At 41.6% G+C, this 23,184-nt stretch overlaps 1 protein-coding gene across 9 annotated transcripts in view; it reads left to right on the top strand.

Moving 5' to 3' along the window:
* Positions 1-22,787, top strand: part of atp2b1a (ATPase plasma membrane Ca2+ transporting 1a) — a 40,052-nt gene extending 17,265 nt beyond the window's left edge. Inside the window, exons 3-22 of one of the 9 annotated variants that reach the window (XM_065951538.1) lie at positions 2,255-2,452; positions 2,734-2,991; positions 3,677-3,802; positions 5,305-5,466; positions 6,369-6,407; positions 8,307-8,462; positions 8,581-8,795; positions 9,095-9,337; positions 9,425-9,666; positions 10,216-10,453; positions 11,786-11,965; positions 12,073-12,160; positions 12,245-12,351; positions 12,527-12,718; positions 13,607-13,820; positions 13,907-14,118; positions 14,216-14,323; positions 15,699-15,887; positions 16,511-16,600; positions 19,539-22,787. In XM_065951538.1, coding sequence (XP_065807610.1) covers positions 2,255-2,452; positions 2,734-2,991; positions 3,677-3,802; positions 5,305-5,466; positions 6,369-6,407; positions 8,307-8,462; positions 8,581-8,795; positions 9,095-9,337; positions 9,425-9,666; positions 10,216-10,453; positions 11,786-11,965; positions 12,073-12,160; positions 12,245-12,351; positions 12,527-12,718; positions 13,607-13,820; positions 13,907-14,118; positions 14,216-14,323; positions 15,699-15,887; positions 16,511-16,600; positions 19,539-19,931 — 3,650 coding nt within the window. In that variant the 3' untranslated portion in view covers positions 19,932-22,787. Of the gene's footprint in view, positions 1-2,254; positions 2,453-2,733; positions 2,992-3,676; positions 3,803-5,304; positions 5,467-6,368; positions 6,408-8,306; positions 8,463-8,580; positions 8,796-9,094; positions 9,338-9,424; positions 9,667-10,215; positions 10,454-11,785; positions 11,966-12,072; positions 12,161-12,244; positions 12,352-12,526; positions 12,719-13,606; positions 13,821-13,906; positions 14,119-14,215; positions 14,324-15,698; positions 15,888-16,510; positions 16,696-17,841; positions 17,898-19,538 lie in introns of all 9 variants that reach the window. The other 8 variants (XM_065951544.1, XM_020653147.3, XM_065951541.1 and 5 more) reach the window with 8 other exon arrangements.
* Positions 22,788-23,184: the final 397 nt, after the last annotated feature.

The raw sequence follows: 23,184 nt of genomic DNA, 5'->3' as shown, positions 1-23,184 counted from the left end.
CTGTTTAAAGTGACCGGTGGTTGGAAATGTGAACGATGGAACACGGGCTGTTTTATGGATATCTTTAAGCTATTCTTTAGTATAGCGTCGTCCTGTTGTCCATAAGTGGATTATAATGGTTACATTGAGAGGGACCTTGATTGATGCTTAATGTTCTTCAGAGCTCAAAAGATGGATGATCAATCGGTGAGCAGTCTTGGGATCAACATTTTTGATGATCGTTTAAAGCTCCTGTGAGGAACTTTTGGTTTGTGTTGATTTTGGAAACCCCATGTGGACAAAGAGGTACCACTTATCTCTTTGCTGATTTTTGTCCTGTACATGCGTCACTAGTGTTTTTTTAAGGAGAAAAAAAAGGATATGAAAATCTGTGTCGTGGAAAATGTAGAGGATACTAAGTATCTAAGTCATGGACTTATCATTGAAATACTCCTTTCTTATATAAAGTGGTATCTTATCTTATTATACATAATGTAAAATGTTGACATTGTTTAATGTTTTTGGAATGAAACTGCATTTATAAGCAAGCACGTCTTCCACTTGTCACATAGTTGTGACTCATGACAACAGAAAACACTTAAGCTGGTAAATGAAAACACACTTACGAGCTGATTAAAAAGACTACTTCAAATGAGACATAATAATTGTGATTAAAAAAGAAAGTGTGTCTCTCCTTGAGGTTCAGGGGTGCATAGACTTGTTTACCAAATGTAGTGACTGCAGCCTACAGTTCTTAAGCAGCATGTTTTGAATTTCCAAATGCAGTCCTGTTTTTTTTTTTTTTAGTTATATCTGATAACCTTCTAAATGTAAAGTTAAAATCCTGATCTTTCAAAGTTCCTCTGAATATTTATTCCTATATTTGTGTTTCAGATTGTTGTACATTTAAAAGAAAATAAGTGGAAACTGGACAGTGAGCCAGGCTGTTCATATTTAATAGTCCCCAGAAAATAGCAAAGGCTAAAAGTAAGTTTTATTTGAGTCATACTTTAACAGTCCCATCGCTCCGTTTTTGTCTTGATGGAGATGAATCTGAAGATTTTGTTGTTGTTGACTTAATTGTGTATAGAGAAAAATGGCTGCGAAAGATTCCAACAGCTTATTGCAAACAGCATACTGTTTTTTGGGTTTTTTTTTTTTTACTCGACTGTGTGAAAATGTAACATTCATTTTTACAATGTGACAAAGAAAAGAAGCCAATATTAATATTTGAAAAGCTGAGAATGTGCAGAATGTTGGCTTACAAAATGACTAAAATGAGTGATGAGTCTTCAAACTAGTTGTTATTCTCATGTGAAGAACAACTGTCTCCACTGTTGTTGCTGCACACACTCGTTATCCAAATGTGGTGTCAAGATTTGCATTGTACTTCTAGCCTGTGTGTGTCAGCGTGTGTGTGTCTATCTTTTGTCTGTCCTTCTCTCTGTCTGTCCACACCTTGACCCTTCTGATCCTTTTCCCTATTAAGACTCTGCTATTCTGAGTGCAGCTTCTCCCCCCCCCCCATTTGCCTGTCAGTAGCAGTTTCACACAGTCACTTAGCTGGCCTCCCGTTCTGCACCCCGCCCCCACCCCCCATGGCTCAGTCCAGTCCACGCAGCCACCCACACAGAGTCCGACGGCATGAATAGAGCTGAAAAAACTGTCATGCATCATCAAATGTGCGAAGGCCCTTTTGAATATATGACTATGCCGCCTTGAATGTGGAGGCATGTGAATGGGGCGGGTGGGGGTGGGGGTGGTGGGCTGCAGAATGCTCTTACTGCACATGGATGAATAGGTCTCCGGCCGACCAGACGTGCGATGCGTCAGAGAGATGACTCTATCAGAGGACGCTGACACACCTGTGATTTCAAAGCTGATTGGACCTCTTCCGTCAGTCGGCCATTGTATTTAAAAAGGCAGTGTACTCAATTAGATTTGACCTCTGTTCTCACATTTCTTTTTGTGCCCGAAAGAGGTGAAAATGTTTGACATGGCCACAAAGAGTGTCTCATTGTTCCCCAGCATTGTCACCTCTCCTGTTTCCAGTCACAAATGCTAATCCCTTTCAGGTTTAGCGTATTTGGAGGGTCCAGTAACCTTTGAGTTCTTCTCCCATGAACCGAATACCGACAGAAATGCCCCCATCTAAACTTAAATAATGCAGCATTTAACTCTCTTCTGAATTATTTGGATGTTTGAGATGGATTTATAAATGAAAATGTTGTGAATAAAACACTTTTTTTTTTTGTCTTTGTCTTTGCCTCCCCAGGTCTAAGTGGACAGCCCGCAGACATCGAGAAGCGGAAAACAGTGTTTGGGCAGAATTTAATACCGCCCAAAAAACCCAAAACTTTTTTACAGTTAGTTTGGGAGGCGCTACAGGATGTCACACTGATTATCTTAGAAGTGGCAGCCATAGTTTCACTAGGCCTTTCTTTTTATAGACCTCCAGATGCCGAAAGAGAACGTAAGCAGCAACACTCATTGATCCTTGTTACTGTTAGCCTTTCTTTAATTGAACTGTTTTTGGTCGTTCATAGCATGTTTAATTTTAAACAAATGTTGTTTTGTTTCGTTTATCTGGATAATCTCATTTCACGGTCATATCTGATAACAGGCCCACTCTCTTAGAGTTTTACACTGTATCTGTTTGTTTAAACGTGTGCCTGAGTGACATGGTGATGTGATATGCTGTTTTATTTATGGGATAGTGACAAAGATCCTCTTTGTATTCATTTCCCTCTGCAGACTGTGGAAGGGCAGCTGGCGGTGTGGAGGATGAAAATGAGTCGGAAGCAGGCTGGATCGAGGGCGCCGCCATTCTTCTGTCAGTAATCTGTGTGGTGCTGGTGACGGCGTTCAACGACTGGAGTAAAGAGAAGCAGTTCAGGGGCCTCCAGAGCCGCATCGAGCAGGAGCAGAAATTTACCGTCGTCCGTGGAGGACAAGTCATCCAAATTCCTGTGGCTGAGATCGTGGTGGGCGACATTGCACAAATAAAATATGGTGAGAAATGATTTACAGCTTTGTTTTCGTTTGTCTTCTACTCGAGATGTTGCTGTTTGATGGTTTAAAGTTTGTCAACTAATAAACGTTTAAAAAAATCCAAGACTCAATAAAAGTAATTGTGTTATCAGCGTAAAATCCAGGATATATTTCTTCACTGGTAAACACTAAATAAACAAGTCTCCCAGAGGGAAAAAGAAGAAGTCGAGCTCTCGGCCTATTGTAACGTTGATATTTGTGAAGTACGCCCCGACAGCCCACAACCACTGCACACCTCTGCTGGTCACTTTTTGTCTTTCACTATGTTTTCAATTAAACCAGCTCTCTACAAGGTTTATTTTCTATACCTCTGTTTTCTTTAAATACATGATTATGACCTAAAGAAAGAGGGGAAAAAAAATTGCCGCCGCAATCCTGGCCTGGGTTGTTATGCTTTGCAAAAGGTAGTGGCAGTTTGGGGTGAATTTTCAATTGGTATCAGGTCGCCTGCAGTGGGTGAGGGTGGAGGCTGCACTTGCGGTAATGTCAGTGCATATCTCACCACTTTATACTTCACATGTATATAGGACGCAGCCAACTTCTTAGACGAAAGAAAGGTTGTAAAAGTGCGTCGTATACACCAAACTTTACGATAGTACACTTCTGTTCCTTCAAATTAAAAGCGAGCCCTCCTTGTGTTTTTCAGGTGACCTTTTGCCCGCTGACGGAGTCCTCCTCCAAGGCAACGACCTGAAGATCGATGAGAGCTCACTCACAGGAGAGTCAGACCATGTCAAGAAAACACATGAAAAAGATCCTATGCTGTTATCAGGTAGCACAAGGCGTTTTTCTGTAAAGTTTTCTTCTTTCTGGTTCTTTTCTGACGATGAGTCAAGGTTGTGATTTAATAACTTCTCCTGTCATTTTGTCCAATTTTTGAACACGCTGTTAAGAAATGATTCATAATTCAGGAGTTCGTTTAAATATTACAACACATCGTTTTCAAAGTCTGTCTTCATGTCAGTCCAGTCTTTGTTAAATGAAATGACCAATAACCTTTGTGCACTTTGTTCTCGTCCAAATGCTATTACATTTTTTAAAGACTTTAAAATAGAGGTCAATGTGGAAGCTGACCTTCTTACTTTAAAAATGAGTTCTGGTAATTAAAACACTGCATGGTCTATGAGGTACCTACATTTTTAACTAGATGTTTGATCGGCTGTCTTGAGCCTCTCAGACTTCAGACCCAGGAAGTGACCTTTGACAGACTAAGCCAAACTGCATCATCGAGGCCATTTGACAGGAGAATCATGACATGAGCTAACAGACGGCTCCACTTTTGTTCCAACATTTCATCCCGCATTGATAACTTTTAACACCTTTGAATTAACATAAATATGGTATAAAATGTATATTTTTAAACAACAGGTGAACCACTTTTGACTCGTCAAGATATTTGATCATTTATAAATAAGCTGTCGCTGCTGCACACTGAAAATAGTAGCAGAAGTCAATGTAATGTTCATTTGTGTAGCTTAAGTGACAAACTGGATTAGAATTAAAAATGAATTGGTGTCCCTATCTTGCAGCTCAGTGTAATCAATTATCATCAAACCATCCAACAGTCCCCAGATGCAATGCTGTTATAGCTCCAGTGTTGTGTATAGCAGATTGATCCGTGTGCGTGCGTGCGTGTGCACGTGCGTGTGCGCACTTTCTGATTTCCCTCAGCACCAGCTGCATCCCTTCTGCCATCACTCTCCTGAATGGAGGGAAAACATCCTCTAATTAACACGGACATTAGAGAACTTTTAGAAGCTTTCCACTTACTCCATTTCTTTTTAAATTTCTGTTTTCTCTTCTGTTGTTTGTTTTTTTCTGTTCTTATTGACAAGATCTTTTTTCCCACGTCCTTAGAGGGATACAGACACTGAGATAATAAACGGTTGTAGCCTCTTAGATTTCCCTTAATTCACCCTCACCGACAATCATCTTTTGATTAAAAGCGTCTTGTTAAAGGTTAGGAGGGCCAACGAGAGTATGAGTTTCTTTTACTCTTCACTTGTATATTGCATGCATTTAAAATTGAAATTTTTTGTGTGGCTGAAAAAGGTGCTTTCTAAACCAGGTTGCACATTTTTATTTGTAATCAAAGGTCAGTATTAAATCTAAACCTCAATAAAAAAAAAAAAATCAAAGCAGAAATGAAGGTTGTTAAAGCTTCTGCCAAACCAAGTCAAACATGAATTAAAAAACATTTAGCTGGAAACTGTAAACGTGCGTTTCCTCCTTCTTTTAATGACTCACATTTAATTTTTCCTCCCCTGACCAAAGGCACCCATGTAATGGAAGGCTCAGGGAAAATGGTGGTCACTGCTGTGGGTGTCAACTCTCAAACTGGAATTATCTTCACTTTACTTGGGAGCGCTGAGGAGGACGAAGAGGATGAGGAGGAGAAGAAAAAGGAGAAGGAGGAGAAGAAGAAACAAAGAAAAAGTTAGTATCCTCACTGCTTATGTGTTGTTATTGATGGATCCACACAGCAGACGGACATGTTTGCAAAGCAGCTTTTCATCACAGACAGATCCCATTATATTCCTGGAGATTTTTTTCTTTAATAATGATTACTGAAGGAGTTGAGACAGGGCAGAGAAGTGTTGTTGACCTGGTAGCAGAGTAAAATGCACGCTGGGAGAAAAGTGTCACTACCCATGCAAGTTAGGGTTACCTCTGACGGAGCTCAGCTGCAGATTCAAGGTTCCATGGATGAGCTTTCTGCAGGATCTGCAGCGAGTTATGAACATAAAAAATACATTTTTTTTTCTGTTCTCCGTTGGAAGTGTCTTTTTTTTTAAATCTCTTAATCTTCAAAATGTCCAAAATTATGTGAAAGATTAAGAGAAAAAATATCTTTGTTATTATCCCCTAACTGTCCTTCCCATGTTGATGTCTTCATGTGTCTTTTTATCGTCTTACAAACAGTACAAAACAAAATAATCACTTTTCACCGTTGGTAAAAGAAACCTTCAACTTCACATTTGAAGAGCTTGAAAATGTTTAAAAATGTGCTTAAAGTAGATATGTTAAAAAAAGAATTTAGCTTAAATGTGACGTAATGATTGTAGAAGTGTTTATGACCGAGGAGACTGAGCTAGATTTGAAATGTGTAACACTGAAAAAGATTGTACCATCTCCTCTATTAAGACAACATTTTTATGTCATGCAAAACCGACAGTGGTTGATTGAATATCTTGATTTTTCTCTCTAACTTTCTTTATTCTAAGAAAATATCCGTAATGATGAACATACTATGTATTGATATGATTTAAAAGTAGTGGTTAATATAACAGGTATTGTGTATTGCCCATCACTGACTCCATGTAATATATTTTCTACAGACAAGAAGCAGGATGGGTCTGTTGAAAATCGTAAGAAAGGTTAGTTTCTTGCCCACTCACACACCCGCTGAAACACACTTATAACCATAAATAATTGTCTTACGGCTTAGCGCCTACATCTGTGTATTAGCCCTCGGCTATATCCCTGTCTCGCTCCCGGTGTAACGGCACTTCATCTAGGTTGAAGCCTCAATGTGTGATTAATTAGCTGCAGTGATTTAATGTAGGAAGGTGAGGAGCTGAATATTTCTGCATGACCCCTCGTCAGTGCATTTGTAGTACCTGCCGTTCTTACCTCATCCATTGTGCTGTCTGTCCCTCCCTTCTGTCTCTCTTTCTCCCTCTCTCTTCTCTCGTCCTTCCCCTGCACATTGCGCTTTGAGCAGCAGGTGCTACTGAATCCAGTTATAGCGATTAGTGGTGAGGAGATTAAAGCCATGCAACAATTCTAGGGCCAGAACATCTGCTTTCCCACCCATCTTTCTCTCTGCGACTCTCCCTCAGGCCCCCACGATTTGATTTCTATTGATGTCCCTATCTGAACTATTCCCAGTCAAACTGTCGGACTCACTCTGGTGCAATTTCAAACTGACAACAATGATAATGAGACTCTTTTTGGCAACTCGGTCAGCTTGCCGAGCTCGTAGCCCTGCCGGGGCACTATGATCAGTAGTGCTTGGGTCTGTGACCACAACCCTGGCGCTAGTCCCTGGTGCACAGATTCCCTCTGCCTGCCAGGAATCAACAGTAATCCTTTAGACTGAGATTACACAGGCCATGTAAGTGCAGAACAAGCCACAGTCCGCAGCAGCTGCAGTAGCCCAGTGCTCGTGCCCCTCCCCTTCCTGCTACATACATTCACACACAATGCCATGCTGCAGGTCATGCCATAGTAAATAGAGCTTTTAGCATTGCCAAATTGGACATGGAGCTGCAGGAGCTTATAAAAAAAAGACACACAATATAAACAGCACTAAGTGAAAGATTGCAGAAGATGTGTCAGTTGTCCTGCGGCAGCAAAAGCAGCAGCGGCAGTAGCTTCAGTGCCCGACAGAACTAATGATTTTATCAAAGTGAGTGACACGACAGAGAGCAGCCCCTGCTGGCCTGCCGGCTGCCTCTCCTCCCTCCTCTGCCATTAGAGGCTCTGCGTCTCCAAGGTTACCTGGCTAGATGGAGGTTTGGGATTCCCGTCAGTCCTGCTTGCACGGCAGGGGTGTCCTGAGGGATGTTGAGGAAGAGATGAAAGAGATTTATGGGAATTTAAATGGCAACAACTGCTGCGGTTTGCTGAGGAAGTAGGAGGTGATTCCTCGGATGCTGCTAGCTAGATAACCTGTTCTTTAAATCTCTAGGTGGGAGTATGCTAATTACATTTCCAAATCTTCCTGCTAATTACTGAGCCGTCGGATCACTGCAAATATAATTGCATTGACATTTCCCACGTTCCACGTCTAAAAGGGGAGGCAAAAAACAAGTTTGCTTACACTCTTGAGTGATGTGACATCTCTGCTCCTCTTAAAGTCTCTTTTTTTATTAAATCTGTCATCCTGAAATGAAGTTTGATGTGATCAGAAGCAAGTTGCTGTGTCAAAGTACAACTTTGTGTAAACCTGTTGTTGTCCCAAAAACAAAAGAATATATAGAAAATAAAGAAGGTAAAAGAGCCCACATTCAGTTTATTTCAACACTGCATTTCTTTATTTCAAGTCTTGCAAATTGAATCAAATTTACAAATCTAAATCAGTGCCTCCATGCAGCTCTCGAGTGTTCTTTTTCTTGAGCTGGTTTTGTTACATCTGGAAGACCGCTGCTCGTTCCATGAGCACTGGAATCGCTTTGACGGTGAAGTCATCGCACACAATGTTACTATTGTGTCAAAATCAAATGAGGTCATTTCATCTCAAGCGACATGTTATTTCTTGTTCTGCGCTGCAGCTAAAGCACAGGATGGCGCTGCGATGGAAATGCAGCCTCTGAACAGCGACGAGGGAGCTGATGCGGAGGAGAAGAAGAAATCCAACCTGCCAAAGAAAGAGAAGTCTGTTCTCCAGGGCAAACTGACCAAACTAGCCGTTCAAATTGGCAAAGCAGGTGGGTCAGACAATAAGTTCTGATTGTGTAAGACAATAGATTTAAAAAATAAATATTTATGTTTTTTAATCTTTTTATCCCAACATTTTGACAAATTGTTTTGTCTATTTTCCTTCAGGATTGGTTATGTCAGCAATCACCGTCATCATCCTGGTGGTGCTGTTTGTAGTCGACACCTTTTGGATCCAGAACCTGCCCTGGGTCAAGGACTGCACCCCCGTTTACATCCAGTTCTTTGTGAAATTCTTTATCATTGGGGTCACCGTTCTGGTGGTGGCTGTCCCTGAGGGCCTGCCTCTCGCTGTAACGATCTCCCTGGCGTATTCTGTTAAGGTAAATTCTCCTAGCTAAGTGACCCTTTGCCCAGTGCTGACCAGCTTACTCTTTAGCCTATTAAAACTAGAAGGCAAGGCGTTTAAGTCAAGGAGACTTGGCTAACTGATACCTTAAAGCTAAGCTATAATCCACTTTGCAGAAGTTGTCAGACATTACTGGTTTTTATCCAACCAAGGAGCTTCTAATTGAGTCATGTAGCCTCTAAACACCTGTTAGAGTGAAAGTGCAGCTTCAGATGTATGTTTGTTCACTGCTACATGTAGTTGTTTTCATATATCGTTTTTATCTTCTTGCAGAAAATGATGAAAGATAACAACTTAGTGCGACACTTGGACGCTTGTGAGACTATGGGCAACGCTACGGCCATCTGCTCTGACAAAACGGGCACGCTCACCATGAACCGCATGACTGTGGTGCAGGCCTACCTCGCTGAGAAGCACTACAGGAAAGTCCCCGAACCGGAGAACATCCCCTCCTCCATTTTAGACATCCTGATTCTGGGCATCGCCGTCAACTGCGCCTACACTACAAAGATCATGGTGAGTCTGAGGGATGGAATCCGGCTTTTATCAAACCATGTATCACCCTGAATTTGCCCTTACTCGACTTCTTGTCTTTTACTCCAGCCTCCAGAGAAAGAAGGCGGCCTTCCTCGACAGGTGGGCAACAAGACCGAATGTGCCTTGCTTGGCTTTTCTAAAGATCTAAAGCGGGACTACCAGGCTATTCGGAATGAAATTCCTGAAGAGAAACTATACAAAGTCTACACCTTCAACTCAGTGAGGAAGTCAATGAGCTCTGTGTTGAAAATGGCGGACGGCAGCTACCGTATGTTCAGCAAAGGGGCGTCAGAAATTCTCCTAAAAAAGTAAGAACATCGTTTATTTCAGTTCAAAATGTTATACTTAGACGACGACATACTTAGAATGTTAGACGTCAGCTCTGTTGATTTGAAGGTTTTTCATTTCTGTTCGCGTCAATAATTTTTTCTCAAAGAAAAGTTATTGAGTAGATCTGTTTTAGTCGACCTAGCTGGCCAGTGAATGATATGTGTAATGGCTTAAGCAGCTAAGAAGTTCAAGTGCATCCCACCCAAGCCCCTTACTTTGCGACTTAAAACGGGCGCTGAGAAAATGAGCCGGTAACAACTCTGTAAGCCTCTTAAACGAGCGGGCTTCTTTTTAACCCACAGGGGGCTTAATGCAACTTCTTCTACTGCAGCTCACCATTCAGACGCTTTGTCTTCTCCACTTCCTCAAACCTTTAAATCCAAATTATTTTCTACATTTATGATTGGGTACTTTTTTTCATTTTTACTCTGGATATTTTGGCCTCTTTACAGTCCTCCTTCTTTTCCTTTAACCCTCTTCTTCACAATGTTTCGACATTTATTTTTGTATCCCCTTTTAACCTCCAGGTGCTATAAAATCCAGACGGCAAACGGTGAGTCGAAGGTGTTTCGCCCGCGTGACAGAGACGACATGGTGAAGAAAGTGATCGAGCCCATGGCCTCAGAGGGCCTGAGGACCATCTGCCTTGCATACAGAGACTTCCCTGCCTCTGAGGGAGAGCCTGACTGGGACAATGAGAATGACATCCTCTCTGGACTGACCTGCCTCTGTGTGGTGGGCATCGAAGACCCTGTGCGACCTGAGGTATGTGGCTACACAAGCAAGGACGCACATTCACACTAGTTTAAAAAAAGAGAACTTTATTAACAAACAAGCTTGTTAACAAACCGTATGACAGAGATGTGGATGATGTCTACTGAATAGTGTCTCTATTAACTCCCATGATTGCACAAACTCTTTTGTGTTGTTGGATACACACACTGCATTATCAAGTAGCTCCATGCTACTCAGTTTGAGCTTTTACCACTATCTTGATCAGCTATATTTGTTCTGCTGTGTGTGCTGCTAACACTAAAGTACACACACTAAAGTATAACAACTACTGTGGTATATGGACACGAATGGGAAATACATACAGAGAGTTTTTTATTTTTCTGTTCTTTTCTTTTCCAGGATAGGAAAAAATGTAATATACATAACAAACATCTGTATTTTTACTCTTTCTGTAACTGACCTAACATAATGCGAGTCTTTGTAAATTGTATTTTCCCTGAGCATGAAACCTCTTTTGAATAGAAAGAAAACAAGTATCAATTTGTGGTGTAAGTACCTAATCCAAGGAGCCAAACTTGAAGTCAATTATACAAATGTGTTATGTAGAGGAGGATGAAGCAGTAACATTTTAATATTGGAAAAAATGATGCATATTTTCCCCCCGTGAGGAAATTCATAGCCTTGGTGACAGATAAAGTGGTGTCAATAATGACAAAAAGACTATTACAGAGGAAATGTAAACCCTTTTTTCCTGGTTGTGTGGGTCAGTCACGCCATGTAGGGGTTGGAATGTCGGATTTCGGGTTTCAGAAAAGACACCTTCAGGCAGTTACCCCCTTTCTTCCCCATTCCAACACATGGAAGCCTGTTTGACAAGCACTCCTTAAGGAACGTACTGGCGGCTTGATTGATTCCACTGCACTGTTGAGCACTTTAGGCCTTTCTGAGTAGAGCAGGAAAAAGGTTTGACCGGAGATGCAGCATCAGCCATTTTTAACCCTAAGGAGTAGCTCTGCTTTGGTGCAGATATTAAATACGGAAACCTTCACAAGATTTATCATCAAAGTGCTTTTTAAAGGAGTGGCTCCACAGTGAGACACAGCTATGAATTAATTTCTACCATGCCAGGCAGTTAGCATGTACTCAACGTATTTGCTGGAATCATCTGCCTGTTGTTTAATAAGAACAGTGAAACTCCACCATACTGTCGATTTGATCCTTAACCTGACATTATGCTCCTGAACGCCCCCACAGAGGAGGGGCGTGTTGAAATAGAAAACGACAGGTTAGCTACAGCTGAGTTTGATACCCAAATAAATCTGCATTTCCTCCCTCATTTTTTTTCCCCCCGCCATTTTCCAGGTGCCCGATGCCATCAAGAAGTGCCAGCGTGCCGGCATCACGGTGCGGATGGTGACCGGTGACAACATCAACACGGCTCGAGCCATCGCCACCAAGTGCGGCATCCTGCTGCCCGGAGATGACTTCATCTGTATCGAAGGGAAAGAATTCAACCGCAGGATACGCAATGAGAAAGGAGAGGTGGGCCACAGCTATATAAAAATAAAAAATAAAAAAAATACTGTACCCCTGAGAGAGCTGTCAAATGTTATTTTGGGATTCTATCAGGGTTTGTCTCATGTTTCTAGATCGAACAAGAGCGCATCGACAAGATCTGGCCCAAACTACGAGTGCTGGCTCGCTCTTCCCCCACAGATAAACACACACTAGTGAAAGGTGAATCTGTTTTTCTGCTTTTAGTCGACCCTTTTGTTTTATGATGCAACATTTCCCTATAAACACTGTCTTGTTTCTTTTTAGGTATCATTGACAGCACAGTCCTAGAACAGAGACAAGTAGTAGCAGTAACAGGAGACGGCACCAATGACGGTCCTGCCTTGAAGAAAGCCGATGTTGGCTTTGCCATGGTGAGACTTTCCCTTCTTTGATCATCCTTAATTAAAAGATATCAAATAAATCAAAACAGTTTATGCTTCATTTGATAAAATAACAGGGATACTCGTTCCATTGAAATAAATAAATATGAAATATATTTGTGATGCAGACAGATTCCCGATCCTAATCTCTTTTTTTTTTCTTCAGGGTATCGCTGGCACAGATGTAGCCAAGGAGGCCTCTGACATCATCCTGACTGACGACAACTTTTCCAGCATCGTCAAAGCCGTCATGTGGGGACGAAACGTCTACGACAGCATCTCCAAGTTCCTCCAATTTCAGCTGACTGTCAACGTGGTGGCCGTCATCGTAGCGTTTACAGGAGCCTGCATCACACAGGTGAGCACCGGGCTAACCGACTCTGTTTCACTGTGACAGAGAATGCATCGGTCTCCGGTGTGACGACGGTTTGAGCTGTAAGAAGTTTAGCTCTCTAGTTCACACTTTGACTCGGCAGCCATGGAATTGGTACAGCTGGCAGCAGCACACTGAGATTACATAAGCTTTATCTCACAGGCGGGAAGTTTTCAGTTCGAGGTTCTCTAAGTGGAGATCCAGCTGTCAGGTGAGAGGAAACGCGGGCTCAGGATTTATATAAAATACAGCAGCTGGATCATTTTCAGTATTTTGCCCAAAGAGACTTGATCATTTGATTAAAGATAATAACCCCCTGTGATATTTCCCTAATACTTTTTTATATTCCAGTCTTTTTAAGCCGACATGAGCCGTGTTCTGCAGCTTGATGCATCGATTTGTGTCTCTGCTTTAGTTCTCGAATAATGTCGATCTGTCTCTGATATTCAATATTTATTTCATTTTATCTAAAAAGGGACCGTGTACAATATCGAACATACATGTTATCGGACCTTATTTTCTTTTAGTTATTAAACTGTCTGTTGAATTTTAGGCACAGCTTGCACAAGTGTTGTGCTCACGTCACACTCCTCAATCCTCGTACTTCTGCAGCTTATAAACGTGCGATCAGCGACGCTGCAGTGAACAAAATAAATTGTTTTCCGCAGGCAATTTGGTTCATGTCAGTCTAAATGATTGCTAATAAATGGCCTGAATTTCCATCATGTTTGGGACTTTTATTGGTGACAGTGATGAGAATCCTGTAGGACGGTTATTTTTTCCTCCTCCTTAACCTAATTTGTTGCCTCTCTCTCTCTCTCTCTCTCTCTCTCTCTCTCTCTCTCTCTCTCTCTCTGCTCTTTCTGCCTCCAGGACTCCCCGCTCAAAGCAGTACAGATGTTATGGGTCAACCTCATCATGGACACCTTCGCTTCACTTGCCCTGGCCACAGAGCCCCCCACAGAAGCCCTGCTGCTGAGGAAGCCATATGGCCGCAACAAGCCGCTCATCTCCCGCACCATGATGAAGAACATCCTGGGTCAGGGAGTGTACCAGCTGGTCATCATCTTTACTCTGCTCTTTGCTGGTAAGAACATTTACTTGGTGACGTCCTTCATTAATCAGCACCAAGAAATCCATGCGTTGATTTAGATGAAATCTTTGTTTGTCCAGGGGAGAAAATTTTTGACATCGACAGCGGCAGGAATACACCCCTCCATGCCCCGCCGTCTGAACACTACACCGTCGTCTTCAACACCTTTGTGTTGATGCAGCTTTTCAACGAGATCAACGCCCGCAAGATCCACGGGGAAAGGAATGTCTTTGAAGGCATCTTCAACAACCTCATCTTCTGCAGTATCGTCTTTGGTACCTTCATTATCCAGGTAGAATAAACCTGAAAAAAAATAAGACCAACCTACCAATTCTAAATCCAAGAGTTGTGTCGTTGATAAATTCTTCCTGTCCTCCTGCTTCCTCTAGATCGTCATTGTGCAGTTTGGAGGGAAGCCGTTCAGCTGTGTGGCTCTGACCGTCGACCAGTGGCTGTGGTGCACTTTCTTAGGCTTTGGCTCTTTACTATGGGGACAGGTGAGATGCGACAGTAAAGCTGAGCTTATAAACATGGTGCAACACTGCCCCCTTGTGCTGAAGTCACTTCAGTGGGTGTCAAATTGAGAAAAAAAGAGTACATCATGTTCTCCTGCAATCAGAGTACATATTGAATCTGTTTTTTTATAAAACACAGGAAGTGTAGTTATATAAATGAAGCCTCCTGAATGAGGTAGTCAGAGTATTGACAAATTCATAGTTATTATTTTTACTCCACTTTGTTGTGTGTGTTGATTTGATTTTTAATCACATTTTTGGAATTAATTATGTGCCGCAAATTATTGATTTTTTTTTCCATAAATAAATAACTTTAACTAAAGATTTTCGGTGAAGATAGTGAGAGCGAGGGTTTAGATCTCTCCCTGCTCTCTGCTGACGGTGCCAACGAGTCATAACGAATGTTTGACGTCATTCTAGCTCCATCTTTCTGCCTCCTACAGAGCAGCGCACTCACTATGTCATTAAACACTCACGTCAATTCAAAACTAATTACATTGCAATCATTTTCTGACTAGACACACATAATACGAGTTGCACTGAGTGCCTGTAAGTTGAAGTAGATGACAGATGAGAATAGTTTTTGTTGTAGCATGAAGATGATTATTAATTACAGACTAAAGATTATCCATTACCACGGGGGGAAGGTCTCTGAGTGCTGCGTTTTTTTATTTTAATGGGTTATTAATTACTATTAGCAGCAATTGCACCGCTTAATTTTAAAATATGACTAACATGTGTAACATCAATTATTCATCAATCATGTGATAATAGAGTAACTATCTAAGAGCCTCTGCTAAATTCTTATTGGCTGCAGTGTCGACTTCAGGCTGCGTCTTTGAATGTATTTACTTAATTAATTTACAATTACTTGTGACAAAAAAATGCAAAGTACTTTAAGTTTTGCGAAGCTGAAATAAAGGGACTTCATGTATTTGCTTTCTATCTTTAGTTACAAATGAATGTTTATTATTCAAATATGTGGGGATTCATTTCCTATTGATTGGCTGTGTGATAAATCGACTTACTGTCTCTTATATGATGCACGGCTGTTTTGTAAAATGTGTTGAGATCAGGAGGAAACTTTAGAGTGATATTAACTTACATAACTGATATGATATAATAATGGGACTGAGTTCTTTGTCTGTGCAAAGTGTTTCCTGTACGTGTGTGTTGCTTCACTCTTTGTGAGACAGAACACATGGCGTCAGTGTCTCAGCTGTCACAGCCACTTATTTCCGGGTGGTGCAGCCGGAGACGTTTGTTCTGCCATAATGATAATGTCACTCCACCACGCTGAGCGCTGAAACATTGTCACGAGTCGGTGCTGCTCATGTTAATCCCGATGTTTTTCCAGGTAATCTCCTCGATACCCACCAGCCGCTTAAAATTCTTGAAAACGGCGGGTCACGGCACGCAGAAGGAGGAGATCCCAGACGAGGAGTTGGACGAGCTGGATGACATGGAAGAGATCGACCACGCCGAACGAGAGCTTCGCCGGGGACAGATCCTCTGGTTCAGGGGCCTCAATCGCATCCAGACTCAGGTAACGACTCACAGACCACCCCGTGCATCACGGAACACCGCACCTGACACCAAGGGAATCAAAAGCCATAAACCCTTTAACTCTCTATTGCTCCTCCAGCTTCAAATCTCTTTGGTTCTTTCTCGGCACTCTTGTAAGAATGGCTTGTGCCCTAAAAACAAACGTCCTCGTTTTTTTTTTTCCCCCTGTTCTGCTTTTGAACTAAAGCAGGTTTTTATGCCTATTTTTCTCTGACTCGGTTTGGATCTATGTAGACAAAGTTTGAAGGTACTGATGAGAAGCGATTGGATTGGATGGGAAGCTTGTTAAATAGACAAGTGAATATTCAAAGGAGGATTGGCCTGGCTGTAGCTGGGAAGGATTCTGCAGAGAAAAAGAGTAAAAGTGAGGTCAGATTTTGGAGACCCTTCGATCAGTGCCTTTAAACCCAACCACCACCCCTCCCCTTTCCCTCTCTCTTTTAACTATAATGCCTAAATCCAATTTCCAAGTGACATTTTTCCTATGGTTACTGGTGCCTTTTCTTTATTTTTTCTCTCTTTTCTCTCTCCTCTGGCTGTGTTGTGTTTTTATTTTCCTCTGGGCTTTTTTGTTCTCCTGTCACGCTGTCTGATTCTTTGCAGATGGATGTAGTGAGTGCGTTCCAGAGTGGAACTTCCTTTCAGGGGGCTCTAAGGCGGCAGGCCTCCAACTCCAGCCAACAACAGCACGATGTAACCAATGTTTCTAGCCCTACACATGTAGCCTTTTCTACTACTACCACTTCTGCCACTGCCGCCAACTCCGCTTCTGCCACTGTGGGGTGTGAGTGCGTGTTCTCCTCTAGTGCATGAGACTTTCATTTTATTTGACTTCTTCTGTTCCTCTAACATCTTCCTCCTCCACTCTTCTTCTCACCTAACGTTGACACTTTTGACTCTCTCATGCTCCTCTTAATGCCCCCCTCCCCATGTTCTTGAAAAAAAAAAAAAAAAAAAAAAACACAAGACACCAAAAGTACCACATCTTCCATAATGCTTTGATAACACAGCTGTATATATATATATATATATATCTGTATGTACTCTGTAACAAGGTGTTTATCTCTGTGTCATCATGTTTTCTGTTGTGCTTCTGCTTCGGTCTCAAAAACTGAAAAACAAAACAAAAAAAAACTGTTTTACTGTCATCTCATTTGACCTAAAATGATTCTGGATTCAGGTTTGTCTGCAGCTGCCTCAGTCTGCTCTGTGCCTCCTGTAGCACCCATGGGTCTGTGTCGCAGCTTTCTTAGTCCCTAAGCGGGTAAATGTTTTGAGTATAAGCCCATGATCACGGCCTAAAAACAGTAAAGACAAACCATGCCATGGAAATAGATGTGCGAGTTAGCAGATTCCTCGCAAGCCTGGTGATGTAATGACTCTTTCCTCTGCAGCTGTGGTGCATTCTGGGAGAATGAAAAAGTATGGCAATGGAGAGGCATGTTGGTGCGTTTGTATGCAAACAGTGTTTTGAAAGGTCTAAGACACACGACATCAACTAGATGAAGAGAACTCCATCCAGACGATCCAGATCACTGAGCAGAACTTTGTGACTCTTGACAATCATTGTTTCTCTTTCAGATCTTCCCAGGAAGACCAGCTGTGAGTTTTAAATGTGCAAAAGATGTCAAAAAGAAAACAGCTGAAGTGAACTTGCTTTTGAATGTAAACATGTAGGAGTGTCTCAGACGTATTAACCGCGGGTTGAATGTTTGAAGATGTTATAATAATGTTGTGTTTGTCTCAGAGGAAACTGGAGACGAGACTTTTCTAAACTTCTTCTTAAACTTCTCTTTCAGATGCCATTAAAAAGCCTTTTTTTTTCTTCTCTCCACCATGTGAATATTTGTTTGTTGGCAGAATGTTTCCACTACCCCTCCCCCCCCCCAAAAAAGGACTGAATTACCACTGACCCCCCACGTATTCTTCTTTAGATTCTGTGAAATGTGTCATGGGCTATACTCAAAGGTTTACTACCATTGAACACAAGGTAGCGCCGCGCTCTGCATGGGTTCAAAGTCTCTGGTCTCGTTTGTGAGTTTTCTCTCGTGCTGTTCTCTGACATGTTAAACCAGCTTGTAGACATGCTTGGCTGCTGCAGCTTTTTGTTGTTTTTACTCCACGAACATGAGCTGTAACTGACCACCCTTCTCTGTCTTTCTTGCCGTCTCTTCTTCTCTCTCCTTCTCCTCTTTCCATCCTCCTTCCTCTGTCTTGACTGTCTTCCTCCTCTCATCTTCTCCTTCTCTCTGTCCTGTCTTTCTCTCTTTAATCTGTACTAAGCATGTCAAGCAACAGTGAAACTGTCCAGCCTCTGTCCTTCTCTGCTCTCTGGATGCGTTCTGGTCTAAAGAACGGCATCCCTCTCAGCTCTTGATTTTTGCATTTTGATTAATCCGACACAGAGAGATCTACCAAGTGTTTTCTTTTTTTTTTTTTTTTTAAATCCTACTACTGAACTCACAACAAAATAAAACACAACACAAACATTGCATCAGGTTTGAAACTGGTTTGTTCACTTCCCCGAGGCACATTTTGAATTAACTACTTGAATTTGAATTAACACTTTTATTTTGACCTCCACTAGCTATAGTTTATTCTTGTTACCATACCAGAGTAGCTTTAATTCAGACACACGTCTACCTTTTTCATTTAAATTGCATTGGTATTCTATTTAAAAGTAGTGGATGGAGTCTCTTGGTTTCAAACAGGAGCCTAATGCCGAAGCATTTCAACCTGCATTCTTTCAAACGGCCAGCAGGTGTTGACTCCACTAATTTCATGGTTTCATGACCCTACCGTTCAGTTGATCTATTACCTTTAGTAAAAATGGTTTCATATCTTTATGATCTCAAATTATTGTCCTATTTATGGTCTAATAGTATTAAAGTCTGGCTCCCTGCAGGGGTGTGCACAGAGTGACCATAGATCCCCCTTTAAAATCAGATCGACCACCCAGGGTGCCACCCCAAAATGATAATAATAATACATTGGACTTACGTATATAGCACTTTTCTGAAGACACAAAGACACTTAACAAAGAACAACAACAAAGCAAAACAAAGAAATAGTCTGAGAGAAGGAGGATAAACTATGATCGGCTGTTTGCCTTGCTGGACGATCAGTTAAACTCAACTCTTTGATCTGTGTAGCAAACAGGCTGCTAGTTTCTTTCCTTGCAGTTCAACGTACAACATTTCTGTTGGTACTTTTCTTCTTTTTGAGACGATCTGTGATTGACAAGTCGCTGCCAGGTAGACTAGGAAAGAGACACGGCAATATTAATTCAGCTTCACATCTAAGTAAGGTAACGTCTGGCTTCAAAACAACAAGATGATGAGGCGCAGAACTTACAGCTTTAAAACAGTAGTCCAAAAACCAATGGGTGTGATGCTCTGAAATCAGGACACAGGACGAGTTAGAGATAGAAATGAACATAACTGCACACCTGCACGTCTCTGAAAGTCCCCCCCCCCCCCTCCTCACTGATACACCTTTGCCCTTAAAACTTATAAAACTAGCGCCCTCGTTTTTGATCCGTTGTACTGTCTAGGTGTTAGAATGCAACATACACTTTTATCCTTACTGAACGAGACTTAATGTCCCACCTCTACCTGCTCCCTCCCTCCAGATCCGGGTGGTGAATGCATTCCGCAGCTCCATCTCCCTCTATGAGGGGCTGGAGAAGCCCGAGTCGCGATCATCCATCCACAACTTCATGACCCACCCTGAGTTCCGGATAGAGGACTCTGAGCCCCATATTCCCCTCATAGACGACACCGACGCCGAGGACGACGCCCCGACCAAGCGCAACTCAGCAAGCCCCCGCAACACCACACCCACGCCGCCCTCACCCACACTCACTCCTACCGCCATCTCTACCCCAATCGTGCCGGTGTCACCCTCCCCAAACCAGAACAATAACGCTGTGGAGAGCAGCAACCACCTCCTCCCAGAGGGCCCCAAATCAGGAACCCCCTCAGCCCCGGGGAGCCCCCTACACAGCCTGGAGACCTCCCTTTGATCTGACCCCTGACCTCCACACGACGACGTCACCACCACCTTTCTGCCCGTCACCAAGGAGCTTCGACTCGGACGCAGCGAACGAAAGGAGTGAACACTCAGAGGAGAGAGGGAGGGGCCGGGAGGAGAGCAGGGTCCTGCGTGAGCTCAGCTCGGGCCGGACTATGAGAACAGCAAACATTCAGAGGAATGTGCGGCTTGGTGTGGATGCTTTGGTCTTCTTTTATTTTTGGTTCTTATGAAAACCCCCGCTGCAACACGAGGACTCTGTCTCCACCCCTCCCTCCTTTTTGTTTTTCTCGGTAAACAAGGGGTGATTATAAACTCAGATTGAAAGTGACCTGTTTTTATTATTCTATTGTTATTATTATTATTATTATTTGAATTGAGAAGGGGAGGAGCTCCTCCTGGCTTGAAGATCGTCTGTAAGAATTCAGAAAGAACCTTTTAGCTTCTCTTTTATCTGAATGGTGTTGTATATTTATCTCTTTGGCCCTTTGCTCATTCAAAACTTATTTCTGCTCCATTGGCTGTTAATATTTTGAGTTATTTATGTTTTTTGGAAAAAGCAGGTCTGTTTACAAAGTTTGTAGATACTTTTTTTCTGTTTGTAGGCAAATGAGCTTCCTGATGTATGATGCAGAAAACTGGGACAGAATAAAAAATGAATGAGAGGATTATTTCAGATACTGCTGTATTTTCAGGAAAAAGGGTGTTTCTATTGAAACTTAACTATTTTTGCCTGCAAGTTTTATTTGTTATATATTTGTAGATAAATGTAGAACCTTCTAGGCAAACCGATAAACACTAAGGCTTGTATAGAAAAGAGGTCCAGGGTCCGGGGCGCGGCATTTTCACAGGAACACAGGGACGGGAAAGACGATTGGGGGCCTCTGTCCACTAACATTGCTATAAATATATTTACTTCTTCCATTTCTTCGATAGTTTTCATGTGCACAAAAACCTTCTGGAGTTCTGGATTCTCTTTTCATTCATTACGTTGTGTTCAAGGATTTCCACATGTTGAAAGGTTCACTCATTAAAAGGGAGTTGAAAACACATCTGGCACCATATTTAGCAAGCATGTCAGGATGTTGAATCGTGCTGGACCAGGAAACAAAGTCTTACCTCAGAGGCGGGCGTGATGTGTGAATGATGTCGCTTTTAGCACAACGTAGAAGCCTCTTCTTTAGATGTCCGAGGTTTCTACCGTGTTTGGCCTGCTTCTTGTAGTATTTAATATTAGTTCCATTAGAACAGGCTAAGATTAGCTGAAAAAATGACACCGCTACAAGCTCTTTTTTTTTTTTTTTTTGCACGTTACAGCTAAAATGTTTTTGCCAAAGTCATAAAATCACAAAAACATTTGAGTTGATCACTTCTTTTAATGGCTCAATCTCGCCTTGTGTTGTGAGCCGATCTATTATTACACAATAAGTTTATTTGGACTAAACGTGACTGTGCCTTGGCTACAATAACAATTTAGCTAACGCCACTGGCAGGTAAATGTTGCTCCTCCGGCTGAAAGCCTCATTCTGATCATCCTGAAGGAGGTTCTCTTTGAATGCTTGTTAAATATGGACCCTGGTTATCAGTTGGTGTTTTTTTTAAATTAGCTGCATTTTCATGCAACTTTAGTTCCTTCAACAAAACGTTAGCCCCCTGCCAATGTACAATATTGACATTTGTTTACTCAGGCTTAATAAAAGTATTTAATTTCAAAGGAATCTATAGAGAGAAACCCTTTTAATTACAGACTTTGTGTATTTAGATAGTAAGCCATTGTCTTGGTTAAAAAAACAAACAAACAAGTGAATTATTTTCATATTTCATTCAATCTTTAAGATCACGCCTTAGAAGAAAAAAAAAACGTAATTTTACTCCTCTGATTTCAGTTTTTTTTTACATTTCAGAATCATGAACAGAGGGGGGGAAAAAAGTCATGTTCTGTTCTTCATCCCTGTCCGTCAGACTCCTTTCACCATGAATAAATGTTGCTGCATTTGATTTGTTTGTAAGATATTTTTGACACCTGATGTACTGGAAACGCTAAAGAATTGGACATGTGCATTTTTCAAGAATAAAGACTAGGCATACACTGGTATCAATCTGCACAGGGTACTTTATTTCATAGCGTTCCTCGGGGGAAGAAGAATTTTGATACAAACCATGATAGAGAAAATGTACCTTTGTATTTTTATGACGATACTGATGATACCTTTCATCGTACTAAACCGATTTTGGATGATTTGACACCAATCACGTTCTATGGGGGAGGGTTTTGGCCACTAAATTGTGTGTTGTTCTGGAATCTTCATCTCAGGGTGCAAATGGTGTGAGAGAGAACAAGACCTCTTTTGAGTTTGTATATTTCCACTCTTAATTCAGCGTTTGGGACGGTGCTTGTCTATCACACACGATGACTGGGGCAGCAGGCTGCAGATTCTTCCTGCAGTCTTCTGGCCGTGCACGGTGGGGAGAGGGGAGGGGGGGGGGAGGGAAAAGGAAAGTGTAGATGTTAAATCATGACGTTCTCTGAGGGAAAATAAAGTTCTGTTTAACTTGTTTTACAGATGACAAAATAGCAGCTAGGATCGCATAACAAAGTGAGCAATTGAAAAGACGAGGAAACCGCATGAGGAGTTTGTTCTGTAGCTTCTTCCTGTAATGGGAATGAATGTTTTTCCATCTGTTTTATGGATTATTATTTTTTTTTTATCTTTTAACATTTGGAAATAAAAGTACTTCATGTCTGTTTATCTTGAGCATTTTAAATGGATATCGTGATTGGATTTACATTTGAAACTTGTCGAGTAATGTGTATGGTTTTTAAAAATAAAAAATGTATTTAGCCTAACTGCAGGGCCATGTTTTTATTTACCTGTGCAGTATGGAACTGAGTTTCACATTGGGTTGGACTCTTTCTTCAGTTTTTCTGCAGGACTTCACTCAAATAACTACAGAAACAAAGAAAGAAAAACAATTAATGCTAAAACTGTACATTTACAAATTAGAGCTTTGACAAACTCATGTCCAGAAATGACTTACAAAAATGGCTTATTTGTTCTTGTTACATTATTCTTATTTTTTCTAACATTTTCAAGGGGTTGCATACTTTAAAAAGTCAGTCATGATTTCCTCTGACTATTTTAGGTTGATGATGTAATAGAATAAACAATCAAGTGGAAATAATGGCTGATCCATCTTATAAAATATGTCACATTTACAGTGTTTCAACTGTTCAGTCACAAACA

This window comes from Labrus bergylta, chromosome 23 (assembly GCF_963930695.1).
Source record: "Labrus bergylta chromosome 23, fLabBer1.1, whole genome shotgun sequence".
NCBI classification, from domain to species: domain Eukaryota; kingdom Metazoa; phylum Chordata; class Actinopteri; order Labriformes; family Labridae; genus Labrus; species Labrus bergylta.
Note: the sequence above shows the minus strand (reverse complement) of the source record. Positions and strands in the feature narration are given on the sequence as shown.